The 22,211-nt window shown below is 50.3% G+C and overlaps 1 protein-coding gene across 8 annotated transcripts in view; it reads right to left on the bottom strand.

Moving 5' to 3' along the window:
* DLG4 (discs large MAGUK scaffold protein 4) overlaps positions 1-22,211 on the bottom strand; it is a 508,272-nt gene that overhangs the window by 162,125 nt on the left and 323,936 nt on the right. Inside the window, exon 1 of one of the 8 annotated variants that reach the window (XM_068273816.1) lies at positions 8,092-8,569. The exons of 6 other annotated variants lie outside the window; for them this stretch is intronic. In XM_068273816.1, coding sequence (XP_068129917.1) covers positions 8,092-8,175 — 84 coding nt within the window. In that variant the 5' untranslated portion in view covers positions 8,176-8,569. Of the gene's footprint in view, positions 1-8,091; positions 8,570-22,211 lie in introns of those variants that run through there. One more of the 8 variants, XM_068273817.1, reaches the window with a different exon arrangement.

Below are 22,211 nucleotides of genomic sequence, written 5' to 3'. Positions count from 1 at the left end.
GACATGACTATATACTCTGTAATGTGCTGCAGAAGATGTCAGTGCTATATAAATACATAATAATAATATGGTAGGACATTACACTATGACTATGGTAGGATTAGAGTGTGAGCTCCTCTGAGGACAGCCAGTGACATGACTATATACTATGTAATGTGCTGCAGAAGATATCAGTGCTATATAAATACATAATAATATGGTAGGACATTAGACTATGACTATGGTAGGATTAGAGTGTGAGCTCCTCTGAGGACAGTCAGTGACATGACTATGTACTCTGTAATGTGATGCAGAAGATGTCAGTGCTATATAAATACATAATAATAATATGGTAGGACATTAGGCTATGACTATGGTAGGATTAGAGTGTGAGCTCTGAGGACAGTCAGTGACATGACTATGTACTCTGTACAGTGCTGCAGAAGATGTCAGTGCTATATAAATACATGATAATAATATGGTAGGACATTAGACTATGACTATGGTAGGATTAGAGTGTGAGCTCCTCTGAGGACAGTCAGTGACATGACTATGTACTCTGTAATGTGCTGCAGAAGATGTCAGTGCTATATAAATACATAATAATAATATGGTAGGACATTAGGCTATGACTATGGTAGGATTAGAGTGTGAGCTCCTCTGAGGACAGTCAGTGACATGACTATGTACTCTGTAATGTGCTGCAGAAGATGTCAGTGCTATATAAATACATAATAATAATAATATGGTAGGACATTAGGCTATGACTATGGTAGGATAGAGTGTGAGCTCCTCTGAGGACAGTCAGTGACATGACTATGTACTCTGTAATGTGCTGCAGAAGATGTCAGTGCTATATAAATACATAATAATAATATGGTAGGACATTAGACTATGACTATGGTAGGATTAGATTGTGAGCTCCTCTGAGGACAGTCAGTGACATGACTATGTACTCTGTAATGTGCTGCAGAAGATGTCAGTGCTATATAAATACATAATAATAATAATAATAATATGGTAGGACATTAGGCTATGACTATGGTAGGATTAGAGTGTGAGCTCCTCTGAGGACAGTCAGTGACATGACTATGTGCCCTGTAATGTGCTGCAGAAGATGTCAGTGCTATATAAATACATAACAATATGGTAGGACATTACACTATGACTATGGTAGGATTAGATTGTGAGCTCCTCTGAGGACAGTCAGTGACATGACTATGTACTCTGTAATGTGCTGCAGAAGATGTCAGTGCTATATAAATACATAATAATAATATGGTAGTACATTAGACTATGACTATGGTAGGATTAGAGTGTGAGCTCCTCTGAGGACAGTCAGTGACATGACTATGTACTCTGTAACGTGCTGCAGAAGATGTCACTGCTATATAAATACATAATAATAATATGGTAGGACATTAGACTATGACTATGGTAGGATTAGATTGTGAGCTCCTCTGAGGACAGTCAGTGACATGACTATGTACTCTGTAATGTGCTGCAGAAGATGTCAGTGCTATATAAATACATAATAATAATATGGTAGGACATTACACTATGACTATGGTAGGGTTAGAGTGTGAGCTCATCTGAGGACAGTCAGTGACATGACTATGTACTCTGTAATGTGCTGCAGAAGATGTCAGTGCTATATAAATACATAATAATATGGTAGGACATTACACTATGACTATGGCAGGATTAGAGTGTGAGCTCCTCTGAGGACAGTCAGTGACATGACTATGTACACTGTAATATGCAGCAGAAGATGTCAGTGCTATATAAATACATAATATTAATATGGTAGGACATTAGACTATGATTATGGTAGGATTAGAGTGTGAGCTCCTCTGAGGACAATTAGTGACATGACTATGTACTCTGTAAATGGCTGCAGAAGATGTCAGTGCTATATAAATACATAATAATAATACGGTAGGACATTAGACTATGACTATGGTGGGATTAGAGTGTGAGCTCCTCTGAGGACAGTCAGTGACATGACTATGTACTCTGCAATGTGCTGCAGGAGATGTCAGTGCTATATAAATACATAATAATAATATGGTAGGACATTAGACTATGACTATGGTAGGATTAGATTGTGAGCTCCTCTGAGGACAGTCAGTGACATGACTATGTACTCTGCAATGTGCTGCAGGAGATGTCAGTGCTATATAAATACATAATAATAATATGGTAGGACATTAGACTATGACTATGGTAGGATTAGATTGTGAGCTCCTCTGAGGACAGTCAGTGACATGACTATGTACTCTGTAATGTGCTGCAGAAGATGTCAGTGCTATAGAAATACATAATAATAATATGGTAGGACATTACACTTTGACTATGGTAGGATTAGAGTGTGAGCTCCTCTGAGGACAGTCGGTGACATGACTATGTACTCTGTAATGTGCTCCAGAAGATGTCAGTGCTATATAAATACATAATATTAATAATATGGTAGGACATTACACTATGACTATGGTAGGATTAGAGTGTGAGCTCCTATGAGGACAGTCAGTGACATGACTATGTACTCTGTAATGTGCTGCAGAAAATGTCAGTGCTATATAAATACATAATAATAATATGGTAGTACATTAGACTATGACTATGGTAGGATTAGAGTGTGAGCTCCTCTGAGGACAGTTAGTGACATGACTATGTACTCTGTAACGTGCTGCAGAAGATGTCACTGCTATATAAATACATAATAATAATATGGTAGGACATTAGACTATGACTATGGTAGGATTAGATTGTGAGCTCCTCTGAGGACAGTCAGTGACATGACTATGTACTCTGTAATGTGCTGCAGAAGATGTCAGTGCTATATAAATACATAATAATATGGTAGGACATTACACTATGACTATGGTAGGATTAGAGTGTGAGCTCATCTGAGGACAGTCAGTGACATGACTATGTACACTGTAATGTGCAGCAGAAGATGTCAGTGCTATATAAATACATAATATTAATATGGTAGGACATTAGACTATGATTATGGTAGGATTAGAGTGTGAGCTCCTCTGAGGACAATTAGTGACATGACTATGTACTCTGTAAATTGCTGCAGAAGATGTCAGTGCTATATAAATACATAATAATATGGTAGGACATTAGACTATGACTATGGTAGGATTAGATTGTGAGCTCCTCTAAAGACAGTCAGTGACATGACTATGTACTCTGTAATGTGCTGTAGAAGATGTCAGTGCTATATAAATACATAATAATACGGTAGGACATTACACTATGACTATGGTAGGATTAGAGTGTGAGCTCCTCTGAGGACAGTCAGTGACATGACTATGTGCTCTGTAATGTGCTGCAGAAGATGTCAGTGCTATATAAATACATAATAATAATATGGTAGGACATTAGACTATGACTATGGTGGGATTAGAGTGTGAGCTCCTCTGAGGACAGTCAGTGACATGACTATGTACTCTGTACAGTGCTGCAGGAGATGTCAGTGCTATATAAATACATAATAATAATATGGTAGGACATTAGACTATGACTATGGTAGGATTAGAGTGTGAGCTCCTCTGAGGACAGTCAGTGACATGACTATGTACACTGTAATGTGCTGCAGAAGATGTCAGTGCTATATAATACATAATAATAATACGGTAGGACATTAGACTATGACTATGGTAGGATTAGAGTGTGAGCTCCTCTGAGGACAAGTAGTGACATGACTATGTACTCTGTAATGTGCTGCAGGAGATGTCAGTGCTATATAAATACATAATATTAATATGGTAGGCTATTAGACTATGACTATGGTAGGATTAGAGTGTGAGCTCCTCTGAGGACAATTAGTGACATGGCTATGTACTCTGTAAATTTCTGCAGAAGATGTCAGTGCTATATAAATATATATATATATATATATATATATATATATATATATATATATATATATATATATATATATATATATATATATATATATATATATATATATATATTATAATAATAATAATAATAATATGGAAGGACATTAGACTATGACTATGGTAGGATTAGATTGTGAGCTCCTCTAAAGACAGTCAGTGACATGACTATGTACTCTGTAATGTGCTGTACAAGATGGCAGGGCTAAATAAACACATATTAATATTGTAGGGCATTAGACTATGACTATGGTAGGATTAGATTGTAAGCCCCTCTGAGGACAGTCAGTGACATGACTATGTACTTTGTAATGTGCTGCAGAAGATGTCATTGCTATATAATAAATAATAATAATAATATGGTAGGACATTGGACGTTGACAGGGTTAGATTGTGAGCTCCTCTGAGGACAGTCAGTGACATGACTATGTATTCTGCAATGTGCTGCAGAAGATGTCAGTGCTATATAAATACATAATACTAATAATATGGTAGGACATTAGACTATGACTATGGCAGGATTAGATTGTGAGCTGCTCCGAGGACAGTCAGTGACATGACTATGTACTCTGTAAAGTGCTGCAGAAGATGTCAGTGCTATATAATACACAATAATAATATGGTAGGTCATATAAATACATAATAATAATATGGTAGGACATTAGACTATGACTATGGCAGGATTAGATTGTGAGCTGCTCCGAGGACAGTCAGTGACATGACTATGTACTCTGTAAAGTGCTGCAGAAGATGTCAGTGCTATATAATACACAATAATAATATGGTAGGACATATAAATACATAATAATAATATGGTAGGACATTAGACTATGACTATGGTAGGATTAGATTGTGAGCTCCTCTAAAGAGTGTCAGTGACATGACTATGTACTCTGTAATGTGCTGCAGAAGATGTCAGTGCTATATAAATACATAATAATAATACAGTAGGACATATAAATACATAATAATAATATGGTAGGACATTAGACTATGACAATGGTAGGATTAGAGTGTGAGCTCCTCTGAGGACAGTCAGTGACATGACTATGTACTCTGTAATGTGCTGCAGAAGATGTCAGTGCCATATAAATACATAATAATAATATGGTATGACATTAGACTGTCACTATGGCAGGATTAGATTGTGAGCTCCTCTGAGGACAGTCAGTGACATGACTATGTACTCTGTAATGTGCTGCAGAAGATGCCAGTGCTATGTAAATACATAATATTAATATGGGAGGACATTAGACTATGACTATGGTAGGGATTGGATTGTGAGCTCCTCTGAGGACAGTCAGTGACATGACTATGTACTCTGTAAAGTGCTGCAGAAGATGTCAGTGCTATATACCTACATAGTAATAATATGGTAGGACATTAGACTATGACTATGGTAGGATTAGATTGTGAGCTCCTCTGAGGACAGTCAGTGACATGATTATGTACTCTGTAATGTGCTGCAGAAGATGTCAGTGCTATATAAATACATAATAATAATATGGTAGGGCATTAGACTATGACTATGGCAGGATTAGATTGTGAGCACCTCTGAGGGCAGTCAGTGACATGACTATGTACTCTGTAATGTGCTGCAGAAGATGTCAGTGCTATATAAATACATAATAATAATATGGTAGGACATTAGACTATGACTATGGTAGTATTAGAGTGTGAGGTCCTCTGAGGACAGTCAGTGACATGACTATGTACTCCGTAAAGTACTGCAGAAGATGTCAGTGCTATATAAATACATAATATTAGTATGGTAGGACATTAGTCTGTCACTATGGCAGGATTAGATTGTGAGCTGCTCCGAGGACAGTCAGTGACATGACTATGTACTCTGTAATGTGCTGCAGAAGATGTCAGTGCTATAGAAATACATAATAATAATATGGCAGGACATTAGACTATGACTATGGTAGGATTAGAGTGTGAGCTCCTCTTAGTACAGTCAGTGACATGACTATGTACTCTGTAATGTGCTGCAGAAGATGCCAGTACTATATAAATACATAATAATAATATGGCAGGACATTAGACTATGACTATGGTAGGATTAGAGTGTGAGCTCCTCTGAGGACAGTCAGTGACATGACTATGTACTCTGTAATGTGCTGCAGGAGATGTCAGTGCTATATAAATACATAATAATAATATGGTAGGACATTAGACTATGACTAGAGTAGGATTAGAGTGTGAGCTCCTCTGAGGACAGTCATTGACATGACTATGTACTCTGTAATGTGCTGCAGGAGATGTCAGTGCTATATAAATACATAATAATAATAATATGGAAGGACATTAGACTATGGCTATGGTAGGATTAGAGTGTGAGCTCCTCTGAGGACAGTCAGTGACATGACTATGTACTCTGTAATGTGCTGCAGAAGATGTCAGTGCTATATAATACATAATAATAATACGGTAGGACATTAGACGATGACTATGGTGGGATTAGAGTGTGAGCTCCTCTGAGGGCAGTCAGTGACATGACTATGTACTCTGTACAGTGCTGCAGAAGATGTCAGTGCTATATAAATACATAATAGTAATATAGTAGGACATTAGACTATGACTGTGGTAGGAATAGATTGTGAGCTCCTCTGAGGACAGTCAGTGACATGACTATATCCTGTGTAATGTGCTGCAGAAGATGTCAGTGCTATATAAATACATAATAATAATATGGTGGGACATTATACTATGACTATGGTAGGATTAGAGTGTGAGCTCCTCTGAGGACAGTCAGTGACATGACTATGTACTCTGTAATGTGCTGCAGGAGATGTCAGTGCTATATAAATACATAATAATAATATGGTAGGACATTATACTATGACTATGGTAGGATTAGAGTGTGAGCTCCTCTGAGGACAGTCAGTGACATGACTATGTACTCTGTAATGTGCTGCAGAAGATGTCAGTGCTATATAAATACATAATAATAATATGGTAGGGCATTAGACTATGACTATGGTAGGATTAGACTTTGAGCTCCTGAGGATAGTCAGTGACATGACTATGTACTCTGTAATGTGCTGCAGGAGATGTCAGGGCTATATAAATACATAATAATAATATGGTAGGACATTAGACTATGACTATGGTAGGATTAGAGTGTTAGCTCCTCTGAGGGCAGTCAGTGATATGACTATGTACTCTGTAATGTGCTGCAGAAGATGTCAGCGCTATATAAATACATAATAATAATATGGTAGGACATTAGACTATGACTATGGTAGGATTAGAGTGTGAGCTCCTCTGAGGACAGTCAGTGACATGACTATGTACTCTGTACAGTGCTGCAGAAGATGTCAGTGCTATATAAATACATAATAATAATATGGTAGGACATTAGACTATGACTATGGTAGGATTCGAGTGTGAGCTCCTCTGAGGACAGTCAGTGACATGACTATGTACTCTGTAAAGTGCTGCAGAAGATGTCAGTGCTATATAAATACATAATAATAATATGGTAGGACATTACACTATGACTATGGTAGAATTAGAGTGTGAGCTCCTCTGAGGACAGTCAGTGACAGTGACATGACTATGTACTCTGTACAGTGCTGCAGAAGATGTCAGTGCTATATAAATACATAATAATAATATGGTAGGACATTACACTATGACTATGGAAGGATTAGATTGTGAGCTCCTCTGAGGACAGTCAGTGACATGACTATGTACTCTGTAATGTGCTGCAGAAGATATCAGTGCTATATAAATACATAATAATAATATGATAGGACATTACACTATGACTATGGTAGGATTAGAGTGTGAGTTCCTCTGAGGACAGTCAGTGACATGGCTATGTACTCTGTAATGTGCTGCAGGAGATGTCAGTACTATATAAATTCACAATGAATGAACACGTAGGAAGCATTGCAGTATACGTCACAGGTGAGTAGATGGAGAGGAATGATATGAGGGGACCCTGCAGGGTGGACACATTAGCACGTCACGGTTCTGCAGGGTGTGACGTCATGTGGCAGTGATCGCAGCGTACGGTGATGATACTGCAGAGAGTGACAGTACATAACAATCCTCATTCACACACACACAGTGCTCCGCATACAGAACGACAAGGCTGCAGTATCCTCACACCCACACACCTGCTCTCACCAACAGCGCCGCGGCAACTCACTGCTGGCGCCACGGCAACAAGCGCTCTCACACTCACCGGCTGTCGCTGCTTCTTCGCTTTTCTCACGTTGCTGATAAAACGTCTTCCCATTTTTTTAGCATACCAAACGGACACAAACATGTCTGTCCCCGATGGGCGGAGGACAGGGGAAGGGGGTGATGGGGAAGCGGCGGTGAGTGGGAGGAGGGTGATGGGGAATAAGAAGCACCTGACAAAGAGACACAGGCGAGGCAGCAGCAGAAGCAGCAGCAGCAGCACAGGGAGCTGACTGGTCTCTCCTCGTCACACAGCACAGGGGAGGGGGAGACACACAAAGATTGAGGGGGCGAGAGAGAGAGGAGGGGGGGGGGAGATGTCACAACAAACTGCAGCACTGCATAATAACTGACACACACAGGAAACCAGCATCAGTCTCATACCTGGGGGGACCCAGCCGAGGGAAGACAATGAGGGACGGACAGAGAGGGAGGAAGGATGAGGAGAGATGCAGGAGCAGAAGATTGATGGAGGGACCAGAGGAGGGAGGAGAGAGGGGAGGGATAGAGGAGGAGGAGGGATGAGGAGAGATGAAGGAGCAGAAGATTGATGGAGGGACCAGAGGAGGGAGGAGAGAGGGGAGGGATAGAGGAGGAGGAGGGATGAGGAGAGATGCAGGAGCAGAAGATTGATGGAGGGACCAGAGAAGGGAGGAGAGAGGGGAGGGATAGAGGAGGAGGAGGGATGAGGAGAGATGCAGGAGCAGAAGATTGATGGAGGGAGCAGAGGAGGGAGGAGAGAGGGGAGGGATAGAGGAGGAGGAGGGATGAGGAGAGATGCAGGAGCAGAAGATTGATGGAGGGAGCAGGGGAGGGAGGGGAGGGATAGAGGAGGGGGACGAGGAGAGATGCAGGAGCAGAAGATTGATGGAGGGAGCAGAGGAGGGGGGAGAGAGGGGAGGGATAGAGGAGGAGGGATGAGGAGCGATGCAGGAGCAGAAGATTGATGGAGGGAGCAGAGGAGGGAGGAGAGAGGGGTGGGATAGAGGAGGAGGAGGGATGAGGAGAGATGCAGGAGCAGAAGATTGATGGAGGTAGCAGAGGAGGAAGGAGAGAGGGGAGGGATAGAGGAGGAGGGATGAGGAGCGATGCAGGAGCAGAAGATTGATGGAGAGAGCAGAGGAGGGAGGAGAGAGGGGAGGGATAGAGGAGGAGGAGGGATGAGGAGAGATGCAGGAGCAGAAGATTGATGGAGGGAGCAGAGGAGGGATGAGAGAGGGGAGGGATAGAGGAGGAGGAGGGATGAGGAGCGATGCAGGAGCAGAAGATTGATGGAGGGAGCAGAGGAGAGAGGAAAGAGGGGAGGGATAGGGGAGGAGGAGGAGGGATGAGGAGAGATGCAGGAGCAGAAGATTGATGGAGGGAGCAGAGGAGGGAGGAGAGAGGGGAGGGATAGAGGAGGGATGAGGAGCGATGCAGGAGCAGAAGATTGATGGAGGGAGAAGAGGAGGGAGGAGAGAGGGGAGGGATAGAGGAGGAGGAGGGATGAGGAGAGATGCAGGAGCAGAAGATTGATGAAGGGAGCAGAGGAGGAAGGAGAGAGGGGAGGGATAGAGGAGGAGGAGGGGCGAGGAGAGATGCAGGAGCAGAAGATTGATGGAGGGAGCAGAGGAGGGAGGAGGGAGGGGAGGGATAGAGGAGGGGGATGAAGAGAGATGCAGGAGCAGAAGATTGATGGAGGGAGCAGAGGAGGGAGGAGGGAGGGGAGGGATAGAGGAGGGGGATGAGGAGAGATGCAGGAGCAGAAGATTGATGGAGGGAGCAGAGGAGGGAGGGGAGAGGGGTTGGATAGAGGAGGAGGGATGAAGAGAGATGCAGGAGTAGAAGATTGATGGAGGGAGCAGAGGAGGGAGGAGGGAGGGGAGGGATAGAGGAGGAGGAGGGATGAGGAGAGATGCAGGAGCAGAAGATTAATGGAGGGAGCAGAGGAGGGAGGAGAAAGGGGAGGGATAGAGGAGGGGGGATGAGGAGAGATGCAGGAGCAGAAGATTGATGGAGGGAGCAGAGGAGGGAGGAAAGAGGGGAGGGATAGAGGAGGAGGAGGAGGAGGGATGAGGAGAGATGCAGGAGCAGAAGATTGATGGAGGGAGAAGAGGAGGGAGGAGAGAGGGGAGGGATAGAGGAGGAGGGATGAGGAGCGATGCAGGAGCAGAAGATTGATGGAGGGAGAAGAGGAGGGAGGAGAGAGGGGAGGGATAGAGGAGGAGAAGGGATGAGGAGAGATGCAGGAGCAGAAGATTGATGAAGGGAGCAGAGGAGGGAGGAGAGAGGGGAGGGATAGAGGAGGAGGAGGGGTGAGGAGAGATGCAGGAGCAGAAGATTGATGGAGGGAGCAGAGGAGGGAGGAGGGAGGGGAGGGATAGAGGAGGGGGATGAGGAGAGATGCAGGAGCAGAAGATTGATGGAGGGAGCAGAGGAGGGAGGAGGGAGGGGAGGGATAGAGGAGGGGGATGAGGAGAGATGCAGGAGCAGAAGATTGATGGAGGGAGCAGAGGAGGGAGGGGAGAGGGGTGGGATAGAGGAGGAGGGATGAAGACAGATGCAGGAGTAGAAGATTGATGGAGGGAGCAGAGGAGGGAGGAGGGAGGGGAGGGATAGAGGAGGAGGAGGGATGAGGAGAGATGCAGGAGCAGAAGATTAATGGAGGGAGCAGAGGAGGGAGGAGAAAGGGGAGGGATAGAGGAGGGGGGATGAGGAGAGATGCAGGAGCAGAAGATTGATGGAGGGAGCAGAGGAGGGAGGAAAGAGGGGAGGGATAGAGGAGGAGGAGGAGGGATGAGGAGAGATGCAGGAGCAGAAGATTGATGGAGGGACCAGAGGAGGGAGGGGAGGGATAGAGGAAGATGAGGGATGAGGAGAGATGCAGGAGCAGAAGATTGATGGAGGGAGCAGAGGAGGGAGGAGGGACGGGAGGGATAGAGGAGGGGGATGAGGAGAGATGCAGGAGCAGAAGATTGATGGAGGGAGCAGAGGAGGGGGGAGAGAGTGAAGGGATAGAGGAGGAGGAGGGATGAGGAGAGATGCAGGAGCAGAAGATTGATGGAGGGACCAGAGGAGGGAGGAGGTAGGGGAGGGATAAAGGAGGAGGAGGGATGAGGAGAGATGCAGGAGCAGAAGATTGATGAAGGGAGCAGAAGAGGGAGGAGGGAGGGGAGGGATAGAGGAGGAGGGATGAGGAGAGATGCAGGAGTAGAAGATTGATGGAGGGAGCAGAGGAGGGGGGGAGAGGGGAGGGATAGAGGAGGAGGAGGGATGAGGAGAGATGCAGGAGCAGAAGATTGATGAAGGAAGGAGAGGAGGAAGGAGAGAGGGGAGGGATAGAGGAGGAGGAGGGATGAGGAGAGATGCAGGAGCAGAAGATTGATGGAGGGAACAGAGGAGGGAGGAGAGAGGGGAGGGATAGAGTAGGGGGGAGGAATGAGGAGAGATGCAGGAGCAGAAGATTGATGGAGGGACCAGAGGAGGGAGGAGAGAGCGGAGGGATAGAGGAGGAGGGATGAGGAGAGATGCAGGAGCAGAAGATTGATGGAGGGAGCAGAGGAGGGAGGGAAGAGGGGTGGGATAGAGGAGGAGGGATGAGGAGAGATGCAGGAGTAGAAGATTGATGGAGGGAGCAGAGGAGGGAGGAGGGAGGGCACGGATAGAGGAAAAGGAGGGATGAGGAGAGATGCAGGAGCAGAAGATTGATGGAGGGAGCAGAGGAAAGAGGAGTGAGGGGAGGGATAGAGGAGGAGGGATGAGGAGAGATGCAGGAGCAAAAGATTGATGGAGGGAGTAGAGGAGGGAGGAGAGGGGGGAGGGATAGAGGAGGAGGAGTGATAAGGATAGATGCAGGAGCAGAAGATTGATGGAGGTAGTAGAGGAGGAAGGAGAGAGGGGAGGGATAGAGGAGGAGGGATGAGGAGAGATGCAGGAGCAGAAGATTGATGGAGGGAGCAGAGGAGGGAGGAGAGGGGGAGGGATAGAGGAGGAGGAGTGATAAGGATAGATGCAGGAGCAGAAGATTGATGGAGGTAGTAGAGGAGGAAGGAGAGAGGGGAGGGATAGAGGAGGAGGGATGAGGAGAGATGCAGGAGCAGAAGATTGATGGAGGGAGCAGAGGAGGGAGGAGAGAGAGGAGGGATAGAGGAGGAGGAGGGATGAGGAGAGATGCAGGAGCAGAAGATTGATGGAGGGAGCAGAGGAGGGAGGAGAGAGGGGAGGGATAGAGGAGGAGGAGGGATGAGGAGAGATGCAGGAGCAGAAGATTGATGAAGGAAGGAGAGGAGGGAGGAGAGAGGGGAGGGATAGAGGAGGAGGAGGAGGGATGAGGAGAGATGCAGGAGCAGAAGATTGATGGAGGGACCAGAGGAGGGAGGAGAGAGGGGAGGGATAGAGTAGAAGGAGGGATGAGGAGAGATGCAGGAGCAGAAGATTGATGGAGGGACCAGAGGAGGGAGGAGAGAGGGGAGGGATAGAGGAGGAGGGATGAGGAGAGATGCAGGAGTAGAAGATTGATGGAGGGAGCAGAGGAGGGAGGAGAGAGCGGAGAGACAGAGAGGGAGGAGGGATGAGGAGAGATGCAGGAGCAGAAGATTAATGGAGGGAGCAGAGGAGGGAGGAGAAAGGGGAGGGATAGAGGAGGGGGAATGAGGAGAGATGCAGGAGCAGAAGATTGATGGAGGGAGCAGAGGAGGGAGGAAAGAGGGGAGGGATAGAGGAGGAGGAGGAGGGATGAGGAGAGATGCAGGAGCAGAAGATTGATGGAGGGACCAGAGGAGGGAGGGGAGGGATAGAGGAAGATGAGGGATGAGGAGAGATGCAGGAGCAGAAGATTGATGGAGGGAGCAGAGGAGGGAGGAGGGACGGGAGGGATAGAGGAGGGGGATGAGGAGAGATGCAGGAGCAGAAGATTGATGGAGGGAGCAGAGGAGGGGGGAGAGAGTGAAGGGATAGAGGAGGAGGAGGGATGAGGAGAGATGCAGGAGCAGAAGATTGATGGAGGGACCAGAGGAGGGAGGAGGTAGGGGAGGGATAAAGGAGGAGGAGGGATGAGGAGAGATGCAGGAGCAGAAGATTGATGGAGGGAGCAGAAGAGGGAGGAGGGAGGGGAGGGATAGAGGAAGAGGGATGAGGAGAGATGCAGGAGCAGAAGATTGATGGAGGGAGCAGAGAAGAGAGGGATAGAGGAGGAGGAGGGATGAGGAGAGATGCAAGAGTAGAAGATTGATGGAGGGAGCAGAGGAGGGGGGGGGAGAGGGGAGGGATAGAGGAGGAGGAGGGATGAGGAGAGATGCAGGAGCAGAAGATTGATGAAGGAAGGAGAGGAGGAAGGAGAGAGGGGAGGGATAGAGGAGGAGGAGGGATGAGGAGAGATGCAGGAGCAGAAGATTGATAAAGGAAGGAGAGGAGGAAGGAGAGAGGGGAGGGATAGAGGAAGAGGAGGGATGAGGAGAGATGCAGGAGCAGAAGATTGATGGAGGGAGCAGAGGAGCGAGGAGAGAGGGGAGGGATAGAGTAGGGGGGAGGAATGAGGAGAGATGCAGGAGCAGAAGATTGATGGAGGGACCAGAGGAGGGAGGAGAGAGCGGAGGGATAGAGGAGGAGGGATGAGGAGAGATGCAGGAGCAGAAGATTGATGGAGGGAGCAGAGGAGGGAGGGAAGAGGGGTGGGATAGAGGAGGAGGGATGAGGAGAGATGCAGGAGTAGAAGATTGATGGAGGGAGCAGAGGAGGGAGGGCACGGATAGAGGAAAAGGAGGGATGAGGAGAGATGCAGGAGCAGAAGATTGATGGAGGGAGCAGAGGAAAGAGGAGAGAGGGGAGGGATAGAGGAGGAGGGATGAGGAGAGATGCAGGAGCAGAAGATTGATGGAGGGAGCAGAGGAGGGAGGAGAGGGGGGAGGGATAGAGGAGGAGGAGTGATAAGGATAGATGCAGGAGCAGAAGATTGATGGAGGTAGTAGAGGAGGAAGGAGAGAGGGGAGGGATAGAGGAGGAGGGATGAGGAGAGATGCAGGAGCAAAAGATTGATGGAGGGAGCAGAGGAGGGAGGAGAGAGAGGAGGGATAGAGGAGGAGGAGGGATGAGGAGAGATGCAGGAGCAGAAGATTGATGGAGGGAGCAGAGGAGGGAGGAGAGAGGGGAGGGATAGAGGAGGAGGAGGGATGAGGAGAGATGCAGGAGCAGAAGATTGATGAAGGAAGGAGAGGAGGGAGGAGAGAGGGGAGGGATAGAGGAGGAGGAGGAGGGATGAGGAGAGATGCAGGAGCAGAAGATTGATGGAGGGAGCAGAGTAGGGAGGAGAGAGGGGAGGGAAAGAGTAGAAGGAGGGATGAGGAGAGATGCAGGAGCAGAAGATTGATGGAGGGACCAGAGGAGGGAGGAGAGAGGGGAGGGATAGAGGAGGAGGGATGAGGAGAGATGCAGGAGCAGAAGATTGATGGAGGGAGCAGAGGAGGGAGGAGAGAGCCGAGAGACAGAGAGGGAGGAGGGATGAGGAGAGATGCAGGAGCAGAAGATTGATGGAGGGACCAGAGGAGGGAGGAGAGAGGGGAGGGATAGAGGAGGAGGAGGGATGAGGAGAGATGCAGGAGCAGAAGATTGATGAAGGAAGGAGAGGAGGGAGGAGAGAGGGGAGGGATAGAGGAGGAGGAGGAGGGATGAGGAGAGATGCAGGAGCAGAAGATTGATGGAGGGACCAGAGGAGGGAGGAGAGAGGGGAGGGACAGAGGAGGAGGAGGGATGAGGAGAGATGCAGGAGCAGAAGATTGATGGAGGGAGCAGAGTAGGGAGGAGAGAGGGGAGGGATAGAGTAGAAGGAGGGATGAGGAGAGATGCAGGAGCAGAAGATTGATGGAGGGACCAGAGGAGGGAGGAGAGAGGGGGGGGGATTGAGGAGGAGGGATGAGGAGAGATGCAGGAGCAGAAGATTGATGGAGGGAGCAGAGGAGGGAGGAGAGAGCGGAGAGACAGAGAGGGAGGAGGGATGAGGAGAGATGCAGGAGCAGAAGATTGATGGAGGGACCAGAGGAGGGAGGAGAGAGGGGAGGGATAGAGGAGGGAGGGGAGGGATAGAGGAGGAGGAGGGATGAGGAGAGATGCAGGAGCAGAAGATTGATGGAGGGAGCAGAGGAAAGAGGAGAGAGGGAAGGGATAGAGGAGGGAGGGGAGGGATAGAGGAGGAGGAGGGATGAGGAGAGATGCAGGAGCAGAAGATTGATGGAGGGAGCAGAGGAGGGGGGGAGAGAGGGGAGGGATAGAGGAGGAGGGATGAGGAGAGATGCAGGAGCAGAAGATTGATGGAGGGAGCAGAGGAGGGAGGAGAGGGGGGAGGGATAGAGGAGGAGGAGTGATAAGGATAGATGCAGGAGCAGAAGATTGATGGAGGTAGTAGAGGAGGAAGGAGAGAGGGGAGGGATAGAGGAGGAGGAGGGATGAGGAGAGATGCAGGAGCAGAAGATTGATGGAGGGAGCAGAGGAGGGAGGAGAGAGGGGAGGGATAGAGGAGGAGGAGGGATGAGGAGAGATGCAGGAGCAGAAGATTGATGAAGGAAGGAGAGGAGGGAGGAGAGAGGGGAGGGATAGAGGAGGAGGAGGAGGGATGAGGAGAGATGAAGGAGCAGAAGATTGATGGAGGGAGCAGAGGAGGGAGGAGAGAGGGGAGAGACAGAGAAAGAGGAAGGATGAGGAGAGATGCAGGAGCAGAAGATTGATGGAGGGACCAGAGGATGGAGGAGGGAGGGGAGCAGAGCAGGGACAAGGGCCTCCAGCACCCAAGGCTGAGACACCAAAGTGCGCCCCTCCATCCCTCCCACCCCAGCCATCACAAACTGATTGCTATTAGACTAAGAGGCGCCACAGGGCCCACAACCTCCCCAACACCTTAATATCTAGTTATCTGGCTTGCAGTCACTGCTATGTATCCCCTTTTATTATTTCTTTCTGCTTCAAACACAATTAGGAATGACAGCTGAATGAATTCTGCGCCCCCTCCTACACTGTGCCCTGAGGCTGGAGCCTCTCCAGCCAATGCCTCGGCCCGGCCCTGGAGGGGAGGGTTAGAGGAGGAGGAGGGATGAGGAGAGATGCAGGAGCAGAAGATTGATGGAGGGAGCAGAGGAGGGAGGAGAGAGGGGAGGGATAGAGTAGGAGGAGGGATGAGGAGAGATGCAGGAGCAGAAGATTGATGGAGGGACCAGAGGAGGGAGGAGAGAGGGGAGGGATAGAGGAGGAGGGATGAGGAGAGATGCAGGAGCAGAAGATTGATGGAGGGAGCAGAGGAGGGAGGGGAGAGGGGTGGGATAGAGGAGGAGGGATGAGGAGAGATGCAGGAGTAGAAGATTGATGGAGGGAGCAGAGGAGGGAGGAGAGGGACAGAGGAGGAGGAGGGATGAAGAGAGATGCAGGAGCAGAAGATTGATGGAGGGAGCAGATGAAAGAGGAGAGAGGGGAGGGATAGAGGAGGGAGGAGGGAGGGGAGGGATAGAGGAGGAGGAGGGATGAGGAGAGATGCAGGAGCAGAAGATTGATGGAGGGAGCAGAGGAGGGGGGAGAGAGGGGAGGGACAGAGGAGGAGGGATGAGGAGAGATGCAGGAGCAGAAGATTGATGGAGGGAGCAGAGGAGGGAGGAGAGGCGGGAGGGATAGAGGAGGAGGAGTGATAAGGATAGATGCAGGAGCAGAAGATTGATGGAGGTAGTAGAGGAGGAAGGAGAGGGATAGAGGAGGAGGGATAAGGAGAGATGCAGGAGCAGAAGATTGATGGAGGGAGCAGAGGAGGGAGGAGAGAGGGGATAGAGGAGGAGGAGGAGGGATGAGGAGAGATGCAGGAGCAGAAGATTGATGGAGGGAGCAGAGGAGGGAGGAGAGAGGGGAGGGATAGAGGAGGAGGAGGGATGAGGAGAGATGCAGGAGCAGAAGATTGATGAAGGAAGGAGAGGAGGGAGGAGAAAGGGGAGGGATAGAGGAGGAGGAGGAGGGATGAGGAGAGATGCAGGAGCAGAAGATTGATGGAGGGAGCAGAGGAGGGATGAGGAGAGATGTAGGAGCAGAAGAAGATGCAGGAGCAGAAGATTGATGAAGGGAGGAGAGAGGGGAGGGATAGAGGAGGAGGGATGAGGAGAGATGCAGGAGCAGAAGATTGATGGAGGGAGCAGAGGAGGGAGGAGAGAGGGGATAGAGGAGGAGGAGGAGAGATGAGGAGAGATGCAGGAGCAGAAGATTGATGGAGGGAGCAGAGGAGGGAGGAGAGAGGGGAGGGATAGAGGAGGAGGAGGGATGAGGAGAGATGCAGGAGCAGAAGATTGATGAAGGAAGGAGAGGAGGGAGGAGAAAGGGGAGGGATAGAGGAGGAGGAGGAGGGATGAGGAGAGATGCAGGAGCAGAAGATTGATGGAGGGAGCAGAGGAGGGATGAGGAGAGATGCAGGAGCAGAAGAAGATGCAGGAGCAGAAGATTGATGAAGGGAGGAGAGAGGGGAGGGATAGAGGAGGAGGAGGGATGAGGAGAGATGCAGGAGCAGAAGATTGATGGAGGGAGCAGAGGAGGGAGGAGAGAGGGGAGGGATAGAGGAGGAGGAGGGATGAGGAGAGATGCAGGAGCAGAAGATTGATGGAGGGAGCAGAGGAGGGAGGAGAGAGGGGAGGGGTAGAGGAGGAGGGATGAGGAGAGATGCAGGAGCAGAAGATTGATGGAGGGAGCAGAGGAGGGAGAAGAGAGGGGAGGGATAGAGGAGGAGGAGGGATGAGGAGAGATGCAGGAGCAGAAGATTGATGGAGGTAGCAGAGGAGGGAGGAGAGAGGGGAGGGATAGAGGAGGAGGGATGAGGAGCGATGCAGGAGCAGAAGATTGATGGAGAGAGCAAAGGAGGGAGGAGAGAGGGGAGGGATAGAGGAGGAGGGATGAGGAGCGATGCAGGAGCAGAAGATTGATGGAGGGAGCAGAGGAGGGAGGAGAGAGGGGTGGGATAGAGGAGGAGGAGGGACGAGGAGAGATGCAGGAGCAGAAGATTGATGGAGAGAGCAGAGGAGGGAGGAGAGGGATAGAGGAGGAGGAGTGATAAGGATAGATGCAGGAGCAGAAGATTGATGGAGGGAGCAGAGGAGGGAGGGGAGAGGGGTAGGATAGAGGAGGAGGAGGGACGAGGAGAGATGCAGGAGCAGAAGATTGATGGAGGTAGCAGAGGAGGGAGGAGAGGGGAGGGATAGAGGAGGAGGGATGAGGAGCGATGCAGGAGCAGAAGATTGATGGAGGGAGCAGAGGAGGGAGGAGAGAGGGGTGGGATAGAGGAGGAGGAGGGATGAGGAGAGATGCAGGAGCAGAAGATTGATGGAGGGAGCAGAGGAGGGAGGGGAGAGGGGTGGGATAGAGGAGGAGGAGGGATGAGGAGAGATGCAGGAGCAGAAGATTGATGGAGGGAGCAGAGGAGGGAGGAGAGAGGGGAGGGATAGAGGAGGAGGAGGGATGAGGAGCGATGCAGGAGCAGAAGATTGATGGAGGGAGCAGAGGAGGGAGGATAGAGGGGAGGGATAGAGGAGGAAGAGGGATGAGGAGAGATGCAGGAGCAGAAGATTGATGGAGGGAGCAGAGGAAGGAGTAGGGAGGGGAGGGATAGAGGAGGAGGAGGGATGAGGAGAGATGCAGGAGCAGAAGATTGATGGAGGGAGCAGAGGAGGGAGGAGAGAGGGGGGAGATAGAGGAGGAGGGATGAGGAGAGATGCAGGAGCAGAAGATTGATGGAGGGAGCAGAGGAGGGAGGAGAGGGGGTGGGATAGAGGAGGAGGAGGGATGTGGAGAGATGCAGGAGCAGAAGATTGATGGAGGGAGCAGAGGAGGGAGGAGAGAGGGGAGGGATAGAGGAGGAGGAGGGATGAGGAGAGATGCAGGAGCAGAAGATTGATGGAGGGAGCAGAGGAGAGAGGAGAGAGGGGAGGGATACAGGAGGAGGAGGGACGAGGAGAGATGCAGGAGCAGAAGATTGATGGAGAGAGCAGAGGATGGAGGAGAGAGGGGAGGGATAGAGGAGGAGGAGGGATGAGGAGAGATGAAGGAGCAGAAGATTGATGGAGGGAGCAGAGGAGGGAGGAGAGAGGGGAGGGATAGAGGAGGAGGAGGGATGAGGAGAGATGCAGGAGCAGAAGATTGATGGAGGGAGGAGAGAGGAGAGGGATACAGGAGGAGGAGGGACGAGGAGAGATGCAGGAGCAGAAGATTGATGGAGAGAGCAGAGGAGGGAGGAGAGAGGGGAGGGATAGAGGAGGAGGGATGAGGAGCGATGCAGGAGCAGAAGATTGATGGAGGGAGCAGAGGAGGGAGGAGAGAGGGGTGGGATAGAGGAGGAGGAGGGATGAGGAAAGATGCAGGAGCAGAAGATTGATGGAGGTAGCAGAGGAGGGAGGAGAGAGGGGAGGGATAGAGGAGGAGGAGGGATGAGGAGAGATGCAGGAGCAGAAGATTGATGGAGGGACCATAGGAGGGAGGAGGGAGGGAAGGGATAGAGGAGGAGGAGGGATGAGGAGAGATGCAGGAGCAGAAGATTGATGGAGGGAGCAGAGGAGGGAGGAGAGAGGGGAGGGATAGAGGAGGAGGAGGGATGAGGAGAGATGCAGGAGCAGAAGCTTGATGAAGGGCGGAGAGGAGGGAGGAGAGAGGGGAGGGATAGAGGAGGAGGAGGGATGAGGAGAGATGCAGGAGCAGAAGATTGATGGAGGGAGCAGAGGAGGGAGGAGAGAGGGGAGGGATAGAGGAGGAGGAGGGATGAGGAGAGATGCAGGAGCAGAAGATTGATGGAGGGAGCAGAGGAGGGAGGAGAGAGGGGAGGGATAGAGGAGGAGGAGGGATGAGGAGAGATGCAGGAGCAGAATATTGATGGAGGGAGCAGAGGAGGGAGGAGAGAGGGGAGGGGTAGAGGAGGAGGGATGAGGAGAGATGCAGGAGCAGAAGATTGATGAAGGGAGGAGAGGAGGGGGAGAGAGGGGAGGGATAGAGGAGGGGGAGGGATGAGGAGAGATGCAGGAGCAGAAGATTGATGGAGGGAGCAGAGAAGGGGGGAGAGAGGAGAGGGATAGAGAAGGAGGGATGAGGAGAGATGCAGGAGCAGAAGATTGATGGAGGGAGCAGAGGAGGGAGGAGAGAGGGGAGGGATAGAGGAGGAGGGATGAGGAGAGATGCAGGAGCAGAAGATTGATGGAGGGAGCAGAGGAGGGAGGAGAGAGGGGAGGGATAGAGGAGGAGGGATGAGGAGCGATGCAGGAGCAAAAAAATTGATGGAGGGAGCAGAGGAGGGAGGAGAGAGGGGAGGGATAGAGGAGGATGAGGGATGAGGAGAGATGCAGGAGCAGAAGATTGATGGAGGTAGCAGAGGAGGGAGGAGAGAGGGAGGGATAGAAGAGGAGGAGGAGGGATGAGGAGAGATGCAGGAGCAGAAGATTGATGGAGGGAGCAGAGGAGGGAGGAGAGAGGGGAGGAATAGAAGAGGAGGAGGGATGAGGAGAGATGCAGGAGCAGAAGATTGATGGAGGGAGCAGAGGAGGGAGGAGAGAAGGGAGGGATAGAGGAGGAGGGGGGATGAGGAGAGATGCAGGAGCAGAAGATTGATGAAGGGAGCAGAGGAGGGAGGGAAGAGGGGTGGGATAGAGGAGGAGGGATGAGGAGAGATGCAGGAGTAGAAGATTGATGGAGGGAGCAGAGGAGGGAGGGCACGGATAGAGGAAAAGGAGGGATGAGGAGAGATGCAGGAGCAGAAGATTGATGGAGGGAGCAGAGGAAAGAGGAGAGAGGGGAGGGATAGAGGAGGAGGGATGAGGAGAGATGCAGGAGCAGAAGATTGATGGAGGGAGCAGAGGAGGGAGGAGAGGGGGGAGGGATAGAGGAGGAGGAGTGATAAGGATAGATGCAGGAGCAGAAGATTGATGGAGGTAGTAGAGGAGGAAGGAGAGAGGGGAGGGATAGAGGAGGAGGGATGAGGAGAGATGCAGGAGCAAAAGATTGATGGAGGGAGCAGAGGAGGGAGGAGGGAGAGGAGGGATAGAGGAGGAGGAGGGATGAGGAGAGATGCAGGAGCAGAAGATTGATGGAGGGAGCAGAGGAGGGAGGAGAGAGGGGAGGGATAGAGGAGGAGGAGGGATGAGGAGAGATGCAGGAGCAGAAGATTGATGAAGGAAGGAGAGGAGGGAGGAGAGAGGGGAGGGATAGAGGAGGAGGAGGAGGGATGAGGAGAGATGCAGGAGCAGAAGATTGATGGAGGGAGCAGAGTAGGGAGGAGAGAGGGGAGGGATAGAGTAGAAGGAGGGATGAGGAGAGATGCAGGAGCAGAAGATTGATGGAGGGACCAGAGGAGGGAGGAGAGAGGGGAGGGATAGAGGAGGAGGGATGAGGAGAGATGCAGGAGCAGAAGATTGATGGAGGGAGCAGAGGAGGGAGGAGAGAGCGGAGAGACAGAGAGGGAGGAGGGATGAGGAGAGATGCAGGAGCAGAAGATTGATGGAGGGACCAGAGGAGGGAGGAGAGAGGGGAGGGATAGAGGAGGAGGAGGGATGAGGAGAGATGCAGGAGCAGAAGATTGATGAAGGAAGGAGAGGAGGGAGGAGAGAGGGGAGGGATAGAGGAGGAGGAGGAGGGATGAGGAGAGATGCAGGAGCAGAAGATTGATGGAGGGACCAGAGGAGGGAGGAGAGAGGGGAGGGATAGAGGAGGAGGAGGGATGAGGAGAGATGCAGGAGCAGAAGATTGATGGAGGGAGCAGAGTAGGGAGGAGAGAGGGGAGGGATAGAGTAGAAGGAGGGATGAGGAGAGATGCAGGAGCAGAAGATTGATGGAGGGACCAGAGGAGGGAGGAGAGAGGGGGGGGATTGAGGAGGAGGGATGAGGAGAGATGCAGGAGCAGAAGATTGATGGAGGGAGCAGAGGAGGGAGGAGAGAGCGGAGAGACAGAGAGGGAGGAGGGATGAGGAGAGATGCAGGAGCAGAAGATTGATGGAGGGACCAGAGGAGGGAGGAGAGAGGGGAGGGATAGAGGAGGGAGGGGAGGGATAGAGGAGGAGGAGGGATGAGGAGAGATGCAGGAGCAGAAGATTGATGGAGGGAGCAGAGGAAAGAGGAGAGAGGGAAGGGATAGAGGAGGGAGGGGAGGGATAGAGGAGG

This window comes from Hyperolius riggenbachi, chromosome 3, assembly GCF_040937935.1.
Source record: "Hyperolius riggenbachi isolate aHypRig1 chromosome 3, aHypRig1.pri, whole genome shotgun sequence".
Lineage (NCBI taxonomy): Eukaryota > Metazoa > Chordata > Amphibia > Anura > Hyperoliidae > Hyperolius > Hyperolius riggenbachi.
The sequence above is the reverse complement of the archived record's forward strand: the minus strand, read 5'-3'. Positions and strand labels throughout refer to the sequence as shown.